Source organism: Drosophila obscura, unplaced genomic scaffold, assembly GCF_018151105.1.
Source record: "Drosophila obscura isolate BZ-5 IFL unplaced genomic scaffold, ASM1815110v1 contig_46, whole genome shotgun sequence".
NCBI classification, from domain to species: Eukaryota; Metazoa; Arthropoda; class Insecta; order Diptera; family Drosophilidae; genus Drosophila; species Drosophila obscura.
In genome coordinates, this window is record NW_024542835.1 from 1,790,074 (window position 1) to 1,809,102 (window position 19,029).

General features: G+C 39.4%; 4 protein-coding genes and 1 non-coding gene across 7 annotated transcripts in view; 1 reads left to right on the top strand and 4 right to left on the bottom strand.

Annotated features, from left to right (window-relative positions):
• Nucleotides 1-19,029, top strand: part of LOC111068828 (angiotensin-converting enzyme) — a 50,985-nt gene that overhangs the window by 5,041 nt on the left and 26,915 nt on the right. The window lies entirely within an intron of this gene.
• Nucleotides 1,753-4,387, bottom strand: LOC111068830 (MAGE-like protein 2). 2 transcript variants are annotated; one of them, XM_022358573.2, is made up of 4 exons: nucleotides 4,200-4,387; nucleotides 3,486-3,962; nucleotides 2,831-3,424; nucleotides 1,753-2,732 (listed from the first exon to the last, which is right to left on the bottom strand). In XM_022358573.2, the coding sequence occupies exons 1-4, from the start codon at nucleotides 4,209-4,211 to the stop codon at nucleotides 2,727-2,729; spliced, it is 1,089 nt and encodes a 362-aa protein (XP_022214265.1). In that variant the 5' UTR covers nucleotides 4,212-4,387; the 3' UTR covers nucleotides 1,753-2,726. The 2 variants fall into 2 exon arrangements, with proteins under 2 accessions (XP_022214265.1, XP_022214264.1); XM_022358572.2 differs by having other exon boundaries at nucleotides 1,753-3,424.
• On the bottom strand, nucleotides 11,382-11,519 carry LOC121404905. The gene has a single exon (XR_005968264.1). It is a non-coding gene; the product is annotated as a U4 spliceosomal RNA (small nuclear RNA).
• On the bottom strand, nucleotides 15,431-16,261 carry LOC111068833. Its single transcript, XM_022358576.2, has 2 exons — nucleotides 16,011-16,261; nucleotides 15,431-15,952 (listed from the first exon to the last, which is right to left on the bottom strand). Exons 1-2 carry the CDS (start codon nucleotides 16,203-16,205, stop codon nucleotides 15,572-15,574), a joined length of 576 nt encoding a protein of 191 aa, XP_022214268.2. The 5' UTR covers nucleotides 16,206-16,261; the 3' UTR covers nucleotides 15,431-15,571.
• LOC111068829 (wee1-like protein kinase) lies at nucleotides 16,011-18,378 on the bottom strand. Of its 2 annotated transcripts, none has more exons than XM_022358571.2 (5): nucleotides 18,133-18,378; nucleotides 17,836-18,079; nucleotides 17,077-17,781; nucleotides 16,884-17,017; nucleotides 16,011-16,824 (listed from the first exon to the last, which is right to left on the bottom strand). In XM_022358571.2, the coding sequence occupies exons 1-5, from the start codon at nucleotides 18,281-18,283 to the stop codon at nucleotides 16,754-16,756; spliced, it is 1,305 nt and encodes a 434-aa protein (XP_022214263.2). In that variant the 5' UTR covers nucleotides 18,284-18,378; the 3' UTR covers nucleotides 16,011-16,753. The 2 variants fall into 2 exon arrangements, with proteins under 2 accessions (XP_022214263.2, XP_022214262.2); XM_022358570.2 differs by having other exon boundaries at nucleotides 16,011-16,830; nucleotides 18,133-18,377.

A 19,029-nucleotide genomic window follows, 5' to 3' on the forward strand; every position in this document is an offset into this window, starting at 1 on the left:
GTATGGTGTGGAAAATGTAATAAACATGTTGAACTGTCTCTACTACCTCCTGCACTACTCCTGCCTCCTGGCTGGCTGTCTGTCGGTGGGCGAGACACTTTGAATATGCAATTATGGATGCAAGGCGATGTTTACCTCATTTGAAAATTAGATAAGATATTTATGGGCAATGAATGGGTGAACGACTTGATTTTAGGTCTTCGTCTGCCATGCTTGGTTGCTTGTGAGGAGAGTGAAGTGGATTGTCTGGAAGTGTGTTGGGTTAGAAAGTGAATTCTCCCTACCCAAACAACTGGAGAATGTAAACATGTATTAGCCTTTCGATACAACTGTGTCGGGAAACCCAGTTGAAAATATTTAACTTCAGTTGTACTATCAATCAATCCCCCCAACGGTAAAGAAAAGGCGATTAATAATGTCCAGTCGAGTTTTTAAGTATAATTTACTTAGTCAAATTTATTCTGTTCATTTAGTTTAAAATATCATTGGATATAAATGACTAGCGCATTTTGCGCAACGTAGTTCTTTCTATGTCTGTATTGAAAAGCCTTTTTGCAACCTTTTGTTTTAATTTAACATACTACATAAATATATACATACATATGTATATATGTATGTACATATACAACACATATATAATGTATAATCTGCCCATACCTCCCAGGTTTTTTGCCTTTGGGAATGGGTATCGCTTCAGAAATACTCTTTTTTTTTTTAAGAATAAAAAGATGTTTAATTGAAATTTTCATTGCTCGCGCAAAAATTGTATTTTCTTAAATAAAAATAGCCAAACTTCTAAATAGAAAAAGTGGAAAGTCCGATGGTAATCCATCGAAAAATATAAGGTTCTGTTTGTTTTTATGGTATGCCGGCAATAGTCAATGGCTGCCATTATGGATCATTGTTACAAATTTTAAAACATACTTCTGGAGCAGTAATCGACTTATTGCAGGAAGACCTTAAAGACAATACGCTTATAATTGAGATGGTTGATCGTTGGTTTATGTAGTCATGCTGGGATCAATTGAAATGATTAAATAAGTGTCAAAGCTCGTTAGGCATACCGAGGCGACCATAGAAGTGATTTGTCATTCTTACTGCCATACAATTCTGCACCATTACTCAATATTTTATACCTCATAACAAAAGAAATGAGAAGTATTTACCGCATTCTAAATAAAAAACGCGCTTGCTTTTCATGAATTATACCAATCAATAAAATACACAAAAAATATTAAAAAATAAATAAATATATAATTAATGTATAATAAACGATTCGATTAAACATTTTCTGTTTTTTATTGTCGTATTTCCTGCACATCTATCGTTCCGAATAAATTGATCGCCACAGCAAAGCCCAACAGTAAAATCGACTTCTTTTGAAAGTACTTTCAATTAATGATTGAATTTTCTCCTATAATTATTCGAATTTACTAGCATTCCTAATAGAAGAAGTTTACTGCACTCTGTAGTCTTTACTATAAAACCTTTACCATTACTGTCCTGTATTTGTATGTTTGATTGGGATAATAATTAATTTTGTTGGTTTGCTTCAACAATGGTATTGACTAAAGGAAAGAAGAAAATAATTAGGTAAACATTGAATTCGTTTTGATCACTTGGTTTTGTCGTTTTATTGTGTAACGTTCATCAGCTTCATTTTGTATGAGAATTTTTTTGTTTTTTACAGAGACAAAAAATATTTGGTAAATTAAGTACTTTTTATAAATCCGTTTCGACTGCTTTTCACAACAAGCAAAATTACATCTATGTATGTATGTAAAGATGTAGATGTAGTAAATTAAAAACTAGGTAGCGAAAATATTAAAACACTAATACAATACGTTCGTTAAAAACTGACTTAAATAGGCGCTTGCTGGACGCAGGCGTCTCCTTATCGAGCTAAAAACTTAACGCTAGCAGAAGTCTATCACACGCTTACAACGCTGGGACGCTGCACACAACTGAATGATCGCTGATGATCGCTTGGAACCGGGTGCACGAGTCGTGGGACCAGAGCAGAGCAGAAGAAGGAGGAGCCGCGGCTGGAGGACAAAACAGCAGCAGCAACCACATCAAGATGCACCCAGGTGGTCAGTCCGATCCAACAATCCACAGCACCAGTACAACATCCATTGGATCCTGGAAGGAGATCCCCGCGAGATCCAAGTGTCTGTGTCTGTCTGTGTCTGTGTCTTGGGAGGGAGTGGGGTTCTAATTGTTCTTGGTTTCGATTTCGATTTCATTCTCGTTCTTGTTGTGTGGGCTGTGCGGCCCAAATGTGTCGCTTAAAAGCCTATAACTAAAGATCATTTAACAATTCTCTCGTACATTTCTCACGGGTATTTTCGTCAACGTTTTATGGTTTCATTTGTCTCAGTGTGGTATGTTTATGGCTTAGGGCTAGAAGAGAGTTCGGTCTGTAAAACTAAGTTCGTCTGTTTCTCGTCTAATTTTCTCTGAATCTCAATCATCGTTTATCACGTTCTGCATAGCAAGTATTAATCAGTTGATCAGTGGAATGGGAATGATATGTAATGCATCGGACTGGAGTGGAGTGGAGTGGAGTGGAGGGTAGTGTTTCTTTTTGTATCTTTTTGGAAAGGGACTTGGAATGTCGGTTGGAAGTTAGGAAGTTCGGATGTTCGGAAGTTCGGAGTTCGGAAGTTCGGAAGTTCGGAAAATGACGACTGCTATCCCATTCATTACCGGTGCGCTTGCGCTTTTCAATGCTGCGAAAGAGAGATAGAGATAGAAAGAAAGAGTTCATTTCACCAATTTAGTAACCGTGATATGATTGATAGTCATGATAAGAAAAATCATGCTCCACCTCGTGCTCATGCTCCTCGATGGGATGTGAGTGCGATGAATGGTGATAGATGGGGGCGTGATGGTGGTCCTCCTCGATGTGCTTGTGGATGAACTCCGGCTCCTTGTAGCTGATGTGCTTCTCATGGTACTCCGGCACGTGCTGCTCGATATGGACATGGACGGGCTTCTCAACGGGAATCTTCACCGGGTACGGAACTTGTTTCTCGTGCTTGACGGGCACCTCCTTGATCACGGGGTAGGGGGCGGGCACATGAACCTTGACCTCATAGGGCACTGGCTTCTCGACATGCACTGGCACTGGACGATCATAGGGCACATGGACGGGCACTGGCACCTTCTTGATAACGGGCACGGCCACTGGTTTGTCCACGTAGTGGGGCACTGGCTTGTCAATGTAGTGGGGCACTGGCTTATCAACGGGCACCTTCACGGGGTAGTGGACAACCTTCTCGACGGGATAGGGTTTGTCGACATGCACGTGCTTCTCCACATTGTAGTGGACGATCTTCTCCACGGGGTAGGGTGCTGGGATATGGACCTTAACGGGCACGTGAACCTTCTTCTCGACTGGGTAAGGTGCAGGCACATGAACCTAGAAGGACATCGTTCGCTTAGGGGCATCTCTAGATGGGTGGATTATCGCATTAGTTTACCTTTACGGGCACTGGGCGATCGTAGGGCACATGGACGGCGTAGTGAACCTTCTTCTCGACTGGATATGGCGCTGGAACTTCATAGGGCACCTTCACGATCTCCTTAACTTCGTAGGGGATGTGCTTGATCACTGGATAGGGCTTAGGAACCTTGACCTTAATGGGCACATGGATGTGTTTCTCCACGGGAACATGCACGATCTTCTCAATGGGCACGGGCACTGGCACCTTCTTGATCACCGTCAGTGTCTTCTCCTCGTGGATGGGGAAGTGTGGCACATGATGGTGATGGTGATGGTAGTCCTCGTAGTGATGCAGACCGCGTTTGGACTTTGTGGTGTCTTCGCTGGCAGCAGCCTCGGCCGGCTTGGCCTCGGGCTCCGCCTTTTTCTCGTCGGCAGCAGAGCTCTTCTCGCCCTCAGCCTTGGCGTAGCTGGTGGCCAGTAGAAGGACCACAGCCAGCGTTGTCGCTGTGCACTGTAGAATTAAGGAGTACCGTTAAAGAATAAGCCTTAGCAAGTCTCTGTTTGGGAAATATCACTGATCGTTATTGAGTACGGAAAATTTCGGTCATAGCTTAGCTTGAATCACTCTTCCTTATAGGTCACTGATTTAGTTGCTTGCACCACTGACCGATTTAATTGGCTGTCTTGTCTCTTGAGTCCTTTCTACCACTTTGCACAGTACACTTTGATCCTCGGCTCGAATACATACCATCAACTTCATGTTGCCAAGGTTTATCCTTCGGTGGTGGGAATGGAAATCCGTATTCCCTGATTGGGTGGCACGCGACTTGCCACGAACGTCGAAAGGGGTCGATTTAGAAGGCGAGAACTGATCCCGTCTGCCGCACGATCAATTTGGAACAGTATCGAGGAGGATCTATGATATATTGGTTTCGACTCTACACGCTCCGTACCACTGTGAACTGTTGAACGGTTAACGGTTTAATGATGCCAACTGCAGCGCCTGCGCGCACTTTTATAGTTAAATCCGGAGCCAGCGAATGAATGGATGCACGAAGCGAATGCGCGACCACCAAGCCGAAGAGTGTAGACAACGGCGGACAACAACCACAGGTACAACAAACACAACAGCCACTGCGAACAACAGTAATAATAATCGCAATAGCCCAAAACACATGCGGAGCGGCGAATGGTGAATGGTGGGTTTGTATGGCTGTGTGGCTGTGTGGCTGTCTGTGTGGTTGTCTGCCTCTGGTGGTCCGCTTGGCTCGTTGGATCTTGGAGGCGCGAAGTCGACGCAGCCAAGCGCCAAATGCAACGCCAACTCCAGCTCAAAAAATCAAAAATAAGATTGCACTATGAGGGGTGATTGTGGATCGTGGACCGGGGAGCGGGGTCTTTGATGAGGCAGTGGTACGAGTAGACGTAGACGAGGGTCTATAGATGCGTGCCATTTTGCTGTTTAATTCGACTACCGTCAGCTGCCGTTTCTTCTCGGTGCTGCTGCTGCTGCTGCTGCTGTTGTTGCTGCTGGAAGTCAATGCACGTAAAAAGCTTGAGAAACCGCAAAAACAGCAGCAACCGGCACCACAATTTCTTGCTGGTAATTGAATAATACCCAAGTGGATGCGCCGCCCTCAAGCCACCTTCAAGCCGTCTTCTGGTGAAGAGGCATTCGGCTTCACTTCAATGTTGTTTTTATGTTAATCAGTGATGATTATATGCTTGTTACTGATGGTCTTGTACGGCTTTTCACCGACGAGATGGTTCTGTGGCTGTCCGATAAAAAGTGTTTGCAATGTGTCGGTCAGGGTTTGACACGATTCATTAATTTTCGGGGTGTACCATTTAGGGATTAATACATATATTATTAATTTTAATTTTTAATTTTATTATGGATAGATCAATCGTTAAATTCATTTTGTGTTTGTCGAAAATTCCAAAGGGATTTTTTACATTCGGAGGTTCGATCTGTTTTTTTATTCTACCAACTATAGAACAATTGTTTATCTTTAAAGCCTAAAAATATATAACTAAAAATGCTTTGAAAATCGTTGAGACTTAAGAATAAGAAAAGTAAGTTGATCTATTAGTAGTGACTAGTGACTAAATGTAGTGACTAGATTAGCCATAACCCACCCAAAAACCCAGCCGAAATTCTCCTTTCCCTTCTCCAATCCGGTGAATGTTTTTCCAAATTGAATGTTCCACCAATCCTGTGAGTCTTTTGTTATACCCTGCTATCTGATCGTGGCGGCCAATTTTCCTCTTCCTCAGGTGTCCACTAACAAGCCTCCGACTGTCGCTTGGCATCCTTTTACTTTTTTGCTCCCGCATAGTGCCCACTCCCGTTCACTTGACCAGGACAGGCACGACCCAGCCCCGATGTTCAGGGACCAGTTTCCGCAGGTGACGAGGCCAGTCGAGCGGGAGAGTGTGTCAGTCGGTCATTTGGTTGTGTCATTGCTCCACTTGGGAGTGGGGGCGCAGACGGGCGTCAACCATAACCTAAGACAAGGCGGGTCCATTTCTTAAGGTGTTTCGATTCCATTTCGCTTGCTGAGTAATTGACACCACCACGGTCCAGTCCCCCGAGTCGGGTCTGGTCTTACTCCGGTTGCCTTCCTCGTTATTATGTCAATGGGTCTTCACTCAGCTGCGGCTTGGCACACATATGGAGTACGTACAAAGATACATACAATATGTAGATATGTACTAGTATATCCAAGACTTGTTACGATGGCGAATATTTTCTCGCTTTCGTTGCATGCATGCAACTTTCGATTTCGTTTCGATTCGCGTTTGTTGCATGTCTTGACCACATTGTTCCATTCGCATATCCCAGCCCAGCCAGAAAGACAGAGAAGGAAAGAGAGAGCAGTTAGCTGTTAGGAGTGAGCAGTGAGCAGTGAGTGTTGGAAGCTGCCGTTAGATGCTCCAGCTGTTGATGATTATGTCATATGTTTGTCGGGAAGGGATGGGATGGGATGGTTTGGTTTGTTGTTGGGGCGACTACTGCTTGGGAGATGATTTCCACTACACTGTCTCGCCGCATCATAATCAGTTGAAGTGCAATTACTTCCTTGACTTAATTACCAAATATGGCACAATGACACCAGTAAACCCCTCTAGGCGCTCCTCTTTACGTCTGTACGTACACAGGTACATTCGAAAATCATCTCTCGATTCAGGGCTGTCCTCTTCAATGGCGATAATCAGGCTGCAGCTCATTTGTTACATTGTCTGCGGCCTGACCTTGCCGCATTTGGCGATAAACTAAGCTTTACATAAATACACACATCTATTTCTACTGTGGAAGACAATCGGCGCGGTTCGGTGGTGTCTTGGGGGCCGTTTTATGCGTCAACAAAAGTGTCAAAGTTGAACCAGCTGTCGATTGATCACCATCATTGTGGCGGATGATTCCGATTTGCATTTTTCTTTGGAGCGCGCTGCCTGATTTGGGTAACAATTTATTGTCTCCGCTCCGCCCGGCCAGTCCATTCCATTCCGTTCCCATTTTGCGTCGCCCAGTGTTTTGATGTTGATGTCTCAAATCTTGGACGACTTCCAACAATATGTAGAGCTGTTACCCATGCAGGCAAAACTGACAGTTATGACACTTTATGTGCCATTTACCAAAGTATGTTTCAGTTTGTTGCCGCCTTTATACCGCTGGAAGGTTGTTGCTGTTACCTACCTTGCTGTATAACTGTTTTCAGGTCTCGGCTGTTTCACCGTTTCACATTTTGTTTACCATTTCGACGGGGAACTACTGGGTTCATTGCATTACTGGTCAAGGTCGCTGCTGCTGAGCTCTACCAGTATTACAAGCTGCTTGAAAAGTGGCCCAAGCACAGCAAAAGTTGCCAATAGAAAAGGTCGGAAAAAACTCTACACATCCGCTGAAAGTTGTCTGTGGGGTCAAGGTGCAATTGATGGATACGATTGCAGAGGAAAGAAATGTGATTTGTATCTGGAAAATGGAATAATAATTTAGGTATGTTTTAGGTTTTTCACCGCAAAGTAAGGATACATCTCATCTCATAGATGTATATGTATGTGTGTAGATGAATCAATAGATGAATTGAAACAGAAAGTGAATCTCCTTGGCACGAGTATTGCATGTTATTGAAAGGGAAACCCCCCAAGTCAATGCCAAGTCTTGGCTGACCACCCGATATGTTCATTAGGAAAAGAAACCCAACTCACTGTCGGAACTCTTAACTATCCACATGATCTGCCGACAAGCCGAAAAGACCCTTCCAATGAATTTGTAGACGTGTAAAATGCAATGCAATAAAAGTGCCCCAGCCATCAAGGGAGTGTGATCGGCTCTACCTTTCGCTCTCCACTGATCGCAGCAATTAGAGCCCAATCCGAGTTTACGATCTGAGCTGTACGCATCTTAGGATGATAGGCAAAAAAAAAAAAACAAAATAATCAGAAAAACAAGAGGAAAGGAGGTCAATGGCAAAAGCATTTGAACTCTTGCTGCTTGCTTGTGGTGTGCTGGTTTATGGCACTTTTTTGAGTGGAAATTGTTTAGAGCATTCATTATCTGAAAAGTCAAGACGCGATTTGGTCATATTGTCACGCGCCGTTGAATGCTTCGGCTACGCTCAATTAAGTCGAAGAAAAATAACAAAAAGTATATATATGATATACATACATACATATATATTCACAATATGCATCGGGATATGGTATGAATAGCTACCCATGAAATGCAATTAATCAGGTTTGCGGCTTAAAGTCTCTTTTTGGACGGGGATCAAGCTAAACTGATTAATAAGGAAGTCGAAGCGAAGCTGAGCCTTCGACCCCCACCTGCGAGTTTATGCAGATTTTTGCCAGAAAGCCAGAAAAACCAGTCAAAGGAAAACTATTTATTAGCGTAATAATTCCGCCTTTGGCCAGTTTCGAGCTGCACAGCTGTGTGGTGAGGGGCGTGATCAGGTTTCTCCACCGAAAGACTTAGTTGACCCATTGACTTAGTCAAAAATATTGCACAGCCCGCAAAAGTGTTTATGAAATATTATGAGGAAAATCCGCTGGCTTTCGTCACTTTTGCAACGGAAATTATTTTAAATATAGACTTCACTTTCGGTTTCGCTTTGGTCTTCTACAATCCGTTTTTGTTTTTCTGTCCATAATTACAACAACACAACACCCAAAGCCAAAACAATGTTGGCAATCAAATGCCAGCGCCTTGCTATTGTTGGTGTAAATTGCGTAAATTCTGTTCAAAATTATGCTCTAGCGTGGCCTATGCTACTACGAGTATGAGTATAGTGGGTAGATAATCGCACTCGTCCAAGTCATTTATAACTTGTTGGCATTTTCGCTTTACATTCGTAAAATCTATTTTAAAAAGCTCTTTGCTTTGCTGCCTTCTGGGTCGCACTGAGCTCAAGTTGGGAATGAAATGCATGGCCAAGCGAGAGGTGTTGGAGAAATACGAGCAGAGTAGCTGATACATTAAAATGTACAAATAAATGATCGATACGAAGCGATGGGTTACGGTCAGCTCAATTAAATCCAAAATTCGGTTTGCTTGACTTCTAAGTACGTTGTAGTGCACACATACATATGTTCACATTAAGAAAGTATTGCTGTAAATCCCAGAATACAAGAAAACTCTTTACACACATGATATACAAATTTAGATACATTTTTATAGTATTGTTTTATAATATTAATAAAATTATTTTTATTATAATTGAATAATTGTATTGTATGCATAATATACATTTTTATAAATATATATCATTTTGAGAAACACACGAGTTCTTTAAAAACTCCATTGGCGCATCTAGCTCAGTTCATAAATACGATATATGTATGTATGTATGTATGTATGAACTCGTAGAGCGTAGCGTAATTAGGTAGCCGCATAGTGGATACAAATTAACCAAAACAAAAATAACAATAAAAGAAAAATTAAAAAAAAAATAAATATTGGCCAAGACATAACGATAAATACCAAGCAAATTTCAAAATTCAATTTAGAATTCAATAATTTTGAACACTGTAAATGGACAGACGTCTCGAAAGATTTTTCAATTCCTTTTCGAGCATACTTTTATATCAAAGAAAATAAGAGAGAATTAGAGAGAAAAGACCATGAAACCCCGTATGCACTAACATCTAAACAAGATAATTCAATGTTGTGGACAAAATTATTGAGATTTTTAAATATTGAGATCTACTAAAATCAGGTGATTTTCTTTTTTCTTTTAGGTATACAATGTATATGTACATACTATACATATACCATTTTTGTTATTTAAAATATTTTAATACATACATACTTTATATGTCTATTAATCAATATTATCAAATCTACTTCGGAGAAAATCACAAAGGGATGCATAAAAACATAAAACACTCAATTGAATCATACTTTGATTTTAGATTAAAGAGCTATTGCCTTGAATATGAATTTGTTGTATTATCGAGCTAATAAACAAAGCGGTTTAATTAAAAATGATTTTTTTCATCGTAATGCCTATGATTAATAAACATTTGAGTTAAAACCATTCCATAAACGTTGATATTTATGTACCTACTGTAGCAGTATTTGTTACATAAGATTTTCCTTTCGGTATAAAACATTATCCAAGTGCATCCCATATAAAAGTGTCACTTACAACGCTTCTCCGTCTCCGACTTTCCCAACTGCAATTGTTGCAAGTTTGAGCTGTCCTCCCATATTTGGGATAGTTTATAAATACTCGTATACGTATTCTCTGTGATAAATGTTAAAAAATTATCCAGACATGTTTCTATTTATCTGCCACTCGCTATCGCTCTGCTGGTTGCTTATTTCGCTTTTTTGGGTTGTCGAAATGTTGCAACTTACATATTTGAGTTTGGAAAATTTCTTTGCAACCGAAATGTTGCGGCGAAAGAAATTGCAAGTCAATTACCATTAGACGGTTTGCATGGCGCCATGACGCAATCGCCACATGTGGCAGCGGTTGTGGCAGCAGAGAAACGTGCCAACAAATACAATAACAGATATACATATACATGTACATACATATATTCATACATACAGCAAAGCCGACGTCATCACCATATCGCTAATTGATTGCGTCTGCTGCGGCTGTTGTGCCTGTTGTTTCTTGTTGCTGTTGTTGCATTCACTTTGCTGGTTTTTAGGTCGCGCCATTCTCCATTGCCACATGCCGCACACTTAAACACTCATACGAGTATCGTATTTGCGTGGAGCACTTGCGTAGATTCGCGGGTTAGGACAAGATCAATGTTGCTGATGTTGGTCAATTCGGGCAAGCAGGTTCTCCCGAAACGAAAGACTCAGGCAACGAACTTGAAATGCGTGTCCGCTCCTTCTGGGCTGTTTATCATTGAAATTGATTGAGCCGTCAAATGATGCTGGCAACCAGAGATAGCACTCCCCCTTTTATGAGTTAACTGTTGCATCATTTCCCTGATTGCCTGCTTTTTTTCTGTCTTAAGTGGTTGAAAGATTATGTGGCATAGAAGAGATTGGAGATTGAAGTGAATCGATTGGGACTGGCGGCAGATTCAGTTACCCCGTAAAAAAAAAGGGGTACAGTTTTTAGTACAGCGTTAATATCTGATAAAGAACTTTAATGCCCACTAATCTCAATCGTACACAGATAAAAAAAAACCCTGAAATTTTAATATTTATGCCATTGATTTTCATCCAAGAGTGGTTGTATTAAAATTGAATATTTTTCACTTACATTTTGATATAAATATGAAAAATAAAAATATTTCATATTTAAATTTAATATGTTTTATATTTAAATTTAATATGCTTCATAATTAAATTTTATATGTTTAATATTTAAACCTAATATGTTTCATATTTAATTTTAAAATATTTTATGCTTAAATTTAATATGTTTCATATTTATATTGAGTATATTTCATTTTTAAACTAATTTGTTATTATTTTGACTACGCCGATTTCATTTCAAATCGTCATGGTGTGAATTGGTTAAAGTTTTCAACTAGAAATAATCGCAACATGAGTAGAACTGCATTGGTTGTGATTATGCCCCTGCGCAAAGGTAACACTAGTCAACACTAGAATTAGGCTGTGGCCCAAAATAACTTTTTCTTATAGATTTCGGGGTTTAAATTTTTTTAACGAATTATGGTTAATTTTATGTTGTAGTTTATTTTTAAAGAATTTTTTAAAAATCTGGAATTTTTTTAATGTTTATTGTTAGAGGTAGACTTATATTTTTCACATAACTTAAGTATCTTATATCTGATTGCATAGAACTTTACAGTTCTGAAATGCTGATAAATGCAGCTATAAATCCGACCTAGACTCTTTGTATCTGCAGCTTAACGCCTGAAAGACATTAAGCTTTCAAATTCAAATTTCATAATATTTTGCGGTATTTTTGTTGTTGAAATTTGGACATTAAAAACTCGGGAAAAGTCGAAAAAATATAATTCTTGGCCAACATTTTTGGTTTTAGATAGATGCATTAAGGTAGATGCATTTAAGGTATTGCTTATTAAAATCTATGGATGGTCAACTTGCAGCCGTTTGACAAAAATGATTTTTTTCCCGAAATTTTTACTTTAAAAACTCGGGAAAAGTCGAAAAAAAATAATTCTTTTTGGTTTTAGATAGACGCATTAATTAGGCGTCGGTGGAGCTAAAATTCGTTAACCAAACCTCAAAAGTGAAAAAATAGACAAAAATACTTTTTGGAAGGTTGCGGGCCCAACTGCCAATTGGAAACAAAGCAAACGAAAAAGGGTTGAATTTTTGGTACCTGAACGTGTTCCTTTGGCATTGGATCAGCAACGGTATTTTTTAGGTACAATTTGTTTTGAGTCGTTTTGGGTGCAACGGCTCCAAGTTGTCCGTTTATCCATAGATTTTAATGAGCAATACCTTAAACGACGCCTAATTAATGCGTCTTTCTAAAACCAAAAAGAATTATTTTTTTTCGACTTTTCCCGAGTTTTTAAAGTCAAAATTTCGGGAAAAAATCCCGCAAAATACCGCAGAAAATTAAGAAATTTGAAAGCTTAATATCTTTCAGGCGTTAAGCTGCAGATACAAAGAGTCTGGGTCGGATTTATAGCTGCATTTATCAGCTTTTCAGAACTGCAAAGTTCTATGCAACCAGATATAAGATACTTATGTTATGTGAAAAATAGAAGCACTACCTCTAAAAAAAACCATGAAAAAAAAAATTTTAAAAATTCTTAAAAAAAGGACACCATAAAAAAAATAATAAAGTACTACAAAACTTTTTAAATCCCGAAATCTATCAGAAAAAGTCTTTTTGGTTCACAGCCTAAATAAAAAGTTCAATTTAGTGTAATTTAAATGTGTATTCAAGGCGGCGACAGCTTGAACCAGTTGGGAATTCGAGGGACATAAATAATAATATTAACATAGTTAAAATAAATACAAAAAATATTTATGTTCATTTAATATGGAATCTTCAAAATAAAAAGTGTTTTCTTTTGATTTTAAAACAAAAATTTTGAAATCAAGTCATAATAATATTCAATATTAAACTACAAATTTAATATATTATAGTTATTTTTAAGTGTTTTGTGTTTAGAATAAATATGACCGTATTAAAAAAGCAATTTTCATACATTTATATTTGAATCAAAGTGAATTCTATTTAATTTTCCTATGCTTGTATTTAAAAATCGCATTTCAAATTCAACTTTGATTGTGGCTATTTTTTCTCTGCCATTTTTATACCCGTACTCAAAAAAGAGTTAAGGGGTATATTAGATTTGTGGTAAAAGTGGATGTGTGTAACGCACAGAAGGAAACGTTTCCAACCCCATAAAACATATATATTCTTGATCAGCATGAATAACCGAGTCGATAGAGCCATGTCTGTCTGTCCTGTCTGTCCGTCTGACCGTCTGTCCGTCTGTCCTTCTGTCCGTCTGACCGTCTTGTTTGTCGCCTGGATCTATTAGACTATTAGAGCTGGGGCAACCAAATTTGGTTTCCAGACTCATGTGATATCACACTGCTACAAGTGTATTTCAAAAGTTTGCTCCGCCCCCACAAAAGGTGAAAATCTGTGGCAGGCACAATACGATAAAACTGAAAGCGCAGTATCGTAGAGAATGACCATATCTGCCAGATTGCCGAATCTGAATCAGATCGGATCATAATTATAAATGGTACATCTATAATCTACCTGTTAGATGTACAATATACATTGTAGATGTAGATAACAGATGTAGCAAAAAAGTGTAATATGTACAATTTTTTTTTTTTTAATTCGAAAATTCTAAAAAAATCATAAGCTCAAAAATGTTTATACTGACTGAGTACGGGTATAAGTAGAGAGTCCCCAGAAGCGACTCACACGTTCCTTCTTGTTCTATCAGTGTATAACATTTAACTTGAGACGGTTTTTTAGTCATATCTTGCTTATATTTACTAACTTTTCAAATAAATTAAAAACTATCGGGAAGTTTACTTTGAAAACTCATTTTATTTGTATTTTAGAGAATATTTTTTAATTACAATTTCTAATTTTGAAACTTCCTCCGTTTGCTATGTGTAATACGAGCTTGTAGCTTTAGGGATTTTATAACATAACAAACATCGTATTTTGATACATCTAAATTTCTTTCTTATTAATTGGAATTTTTGCCTTACTTTTCGAATACAACTTATCATTTTCTGATCTGTGGTTTCTCTGCAGCATAAATAACTGCTTGTCTATATTATTTTGCGTGTTACTGAAGATTCAAATTCTTCCCTCCTGCTGCATTTTTTGTTGACCCCCAATGAGACTGCGAATACGCTTTTAATGGTCATACGGCTCACATTTAGCTTCTTTGACAATTTTTCTTCCATAAACTGCCAAATGTCTCCATATTTGCTACCTGATACCTTTAGCCTCCCAGAATTTCAAGCAGAATACAGTGCACCACATAATCCTACGATTCCCTACATTTTTTATGGAACTAAAAATTACGATATTTTTTTGTTGATTGCAAATGCAAGTTCTGAAGAAAAGCTAGTTTGTCTTCTACAGCTCAAAAGCTTTGAATATCAACTGGTCGAAATAATAATTACATGGAATCAATTCACAATAAACGTAAGAATGAGTAGTATCGCTTTAAACAAGTGCGACAGCCATTAATAGATACGCTGTATGTATGAAGTGTACTTACAATGTGATTCAGATTTTCTTCTAAAGCTCATATGATTCAGATTTACACAACCTACTTCCTCTGCTTTATCAATCCTCTGTGAATATGCCACGTATCAGCGTTTTTAAGAAAATTTCACAATTGTGAAATAAGCTTGTTAATGTGTGTGTGTGGGTTATATACGGTACATAAACCGCTACAGTTTTGTCGTCGCACATGACACATGCTACCGTGCGCAAATGATGATTGGTACGTTTTCTGATACTCACTTTATTCAAAAAACTTAAAATCTAATTATAAGTAACAAAAGGTACAAAAAGGGCTCTGTCTATAAGAATAAAGGAAAATGGAATTGGAATTAATATTCAATTAATTTGGAATTAATATTTAATTCATTTGGGATTAATGTGATATTTGTTGCGTCGCACCGCAAAATTTTAGTTTGTTTGGTTCCATGAAGTCTAGTGTAAGATACATTGAGGCGGAGCGGGAGCGCAATAAAGCTCTCTCTCTCGCTCTTGGCGAATTCACCCCGCTTCGCCACCGTATATAAGTTAGGCCCAATAGCTTACTGTCTTGAACGCAGTATCGTTGTCGTCCATTTATATATAAATACATTTGCCGCCACCAAAATAGGTTTTTTTGTTGTATTAATATTTGCAAAAACTCTTCCGAAATTTGTGCACCCTCTTAGGAGCGATCTCTACCAGAAATCGCTGCTGCTTATGCCTAATTCTGCGACTGAAATATTCTTGATAAGAGCTGGAATTTACAAATGTCGTACATATGTATATCAATGAGTAATTTGACCACATATTTGTATTTCACTTGTATATTTAATTCTGTTTATCTCTTTGGGACAATGTTTATTGTTACATGCTAAAAATGTTTGGTTATTCTATACATACATATATGCATGTGATTATGATTAGCAGGCTATATAAGAATCATCTTTGCTCAGGCATCGTATTTCACATGATTATGTTCATGCTCCACGCAATACTTCTTTTGCGTACGCTTGCGGCAAACAAAGAATATAACTAACAGAATGATGAGACAGCCACAAGCATATGTGGCATATTTCAGGTAATCGAATTTAACAAGTTTTGCCTTTGGGTTTTCCTCCGCAGTTGTACTGGAATGCTGCTCCGTTGAGTATTCGTCGTCCCATGCGGGGCTCCATGAAGTGGAGTCCGTTGAAGTCTCAGTTTCATCAGTGTCCGCACTCGAGGTTGTTGTGGGTTTGGTTGTCAGCAGGCGTTCGCAGTCTCCATTGCCGTTGGGGAACATTATGTATCCAGGACAACATACTTCTCGCATTTCCGTCTTTGTTTTATTCTGAGAATATTTTTGAATTTAACGCCGTTTCATTATGCTTTGAACGTCAAAAGTTTACCACATTTTTTCGACCTCCGTTTATACCCAGTTTCCTGTAAGCCTCCTCGAATTTTCCAAATTCACTCAGTGGCGTGTCAACCTCTTCAGTATAGGTGACCTCAACGGGCACAGTGCACAAATGTGGATCTCGATTAGCCCTGATCAGCTTGAATGCCAAAATGCTTAGCAAAAATATGAACAGAAACTTGAACATTATTCTGTATAAGCAGTCCGCACGCAAAGAAATTAAAATTCAACTAAATTGCGATATTAAAGGCATGTTCTACCCGCGAGCCTGGATAAGAAGAAAGCTTCTGTAAAAGTAGCCATCATTCATGCCCATATGGTTTCACTTTTATTTTGCTTTAGCCGAGCTTTCTTGATGTTATTTGGGAGTTGTTGCCTAGTTTAAGGCTTTATCATTTTTTAAATGATCCAAGATTCAGCTTGGATACTTGGTATCGACTGTAGACAGATGAAAGCTTGGATGTGCTTTAAACTTTGTGCTTATAAAGCCTCCGTATGCTTGTCGGACAGCTTTCGCTTAGGCGCGCACAGCAAAAGAGTGGAATCATTTAATATTTGTTTGTGTGCATACAAATTAAAGAGTGTTGTATTGATTGGTTTAGCTTAGATTTAGATCATCTTTGAGCTCTTGCTTCTTATATTTGGTCGTAAAGATCAGAAATTGTTTTTAAAGGTTTTTTGAGCGCAATCCTTTGCTGGAATTCGCAGTCTTAGTCAGTGTATTTAATAAATTAACTATTTCTTGAACCATTTCGCAAATATGGATTTGGCTGGTAATGGCTGCGTCTGTCCGTTACGACTTTTGTCTGCAACTATACAATTTGGTAGAAATGAAAAGTCTACGGGAGGAGCAACCTTTAATCACCTTTTTCTTCGAGTACTTTTATTTGTTCCCTTGCAATCCGCAGCTTATTCATTAGTAGCTGGCTCTTACGCTTTTCCATTGTCAGCTCCAGGCCGATATTCAGATTGCTCTTGAAGACAATAGAGCTTACAAATCTACCAAATATATAAAATAATAATCGAGATGATTCAATGGCTTAAGACGCCAAACTTACGGATGAGTAAATATTGACTGTGATGTGGGCCTCTGGTCCGGATCTGGATGCATCATCTGGGCTATAAGCTCGTTGAATTCCTTGCTTAGTTTGGGCAGATGGGGAACCTCGCCGTCTCTCAGGTTGTGCCACCATGGGCCATTCTTAGGCAAGGGCCCACCGCCTGCTACCTCAAACAGGGTGATGCCCAGTGAGAATATATCCGCAGCGAACAGATTCATGTAGTTATCTTTGAGTATCTCTTTGGCCAAATAGCGGCAATCACCCTCCTTTACACGTGGATCCACCACGGACGTCACGTGTCCCAGATCGCCGATTTTGTATGTCACCAGATTCTCCGAAGGGCGCAATCCCCCATAGACACTGTTCAGCTCATCGTCCTCTTCGGTTTGTTGCGGTTGAACTTCTTCAAGTTTACGAGCGTTTGGGTTCATGCTGCAGAATATGTTCTCAGGTTTCAGATCCATGTGAGCTAAATCATTTGAGTGTATATAGCGCAAGCCCTCGATCACATGCAAGAGGACAATCTTCAGCTCGGCTTCACCCAAGCAATGGTCCTGGATGCGGGCGTGCAGGCTGCCGCCATCGCAGAGCTCGCTCTGTATTACCAAATGATAGTCCTCCGTCCATGCGGAATAATATCGCACCACGTTATCGTGCTTGCCAAGCACTGCATGGGCCCAAACCTCGTTCATGACGCTTTTTCTGGAGCAGAGTGCAGGGATCAGTGATTGTGACAAACTTACTTAGGAAACTTACTCGTGTGCGCTGCCTATCACTGGCACTTTACTCTTTTTGATGGCATAGGCGCAGCCATCGAGCCGATTGACGCAATGGAAAACCACACCGAACTCCCCCGAGCCAATCATTCGGACCTGCGCGAAATCTGACTGTAAGCGACTCGGGTCCAGGGCCAGGCGTTTGGGTGTTTGTGTCTGGCACATTTCACCCATCGAATTGGCGACATCTTCTGGCCCCTCAGATTCGGTGTGCGCTACGAGACCTGAAATAAATGCTTGACGATTGTATATGTGAAGACTGTCCAATGGAACTCACTGTCTGGTGTAAATGGATTCACATGTACCGTGTCCTGGGCAACGTGCAAGTTTGCCAGCCGATAGCTGCGCCGCAAGCGATATAATTTCCGACGAGAATTAGGTGAGCGTTCGTTCAGCGGTCGCTGAAATGCCATTTCAGCTTCCGTCATTGATTTCGGACTAAAAATGTAACTAAAGAAACATAAAATTGAATTTCTGACGGAATGGAAAGCGTTTCGTTAAAAGCGACAGAGTTGCTCGATAAACAGTAATCGGATTGCCAGCTTCTTTTGCGATTGTTTTATCCGATGTTTTATTGGCTACCAGGGCTGGAAACAGAGCTACGATGAATGTAGTAATTTGTGTATGAAATTAGACCTTGCTAAATTTAATTTCAAGAGAGAGAGAGAGAGAGATAGCATGATAGATAAAATGCAATATTAGTGTTCTAGACATGTCGAATGTGTTCAAGTCGAAAAACTGAGGCCCATTTTGTGACAAAATTATTTTTTCCAGCAAGCCAGCAGATTTGTTTCTGAAAAGCACAACTATCAGTATCGAATCAATGCGGCAACGTAGCTGCTATCAAAAGCCCGGTCATCCCTTGCGATGATCTAATTTAAAAAAAAAAGAAAAGTACAACAATCGATAGTTTCTGCTTCTCCCAGCTCAAATGGAGTGCCAACTGGACGTATATATTTCTCTCGCTCTGACTGCAGGAATTTCCCATTAGGCCATCTCTATTTTTTCTGCTAGTCAGCTATTAAAGTCTAGTGTCATAGCACCATAATAAGCTTCAAATATGTGGAAGAAGATTTTTCCCGGCTAATAAAAATCAAATTTTTAATTCGGTTAAAAATTCAAAGTGCTCAAACGAGCGGGAACGCTGTGAGAGGATAACTACGACTGCAACCTA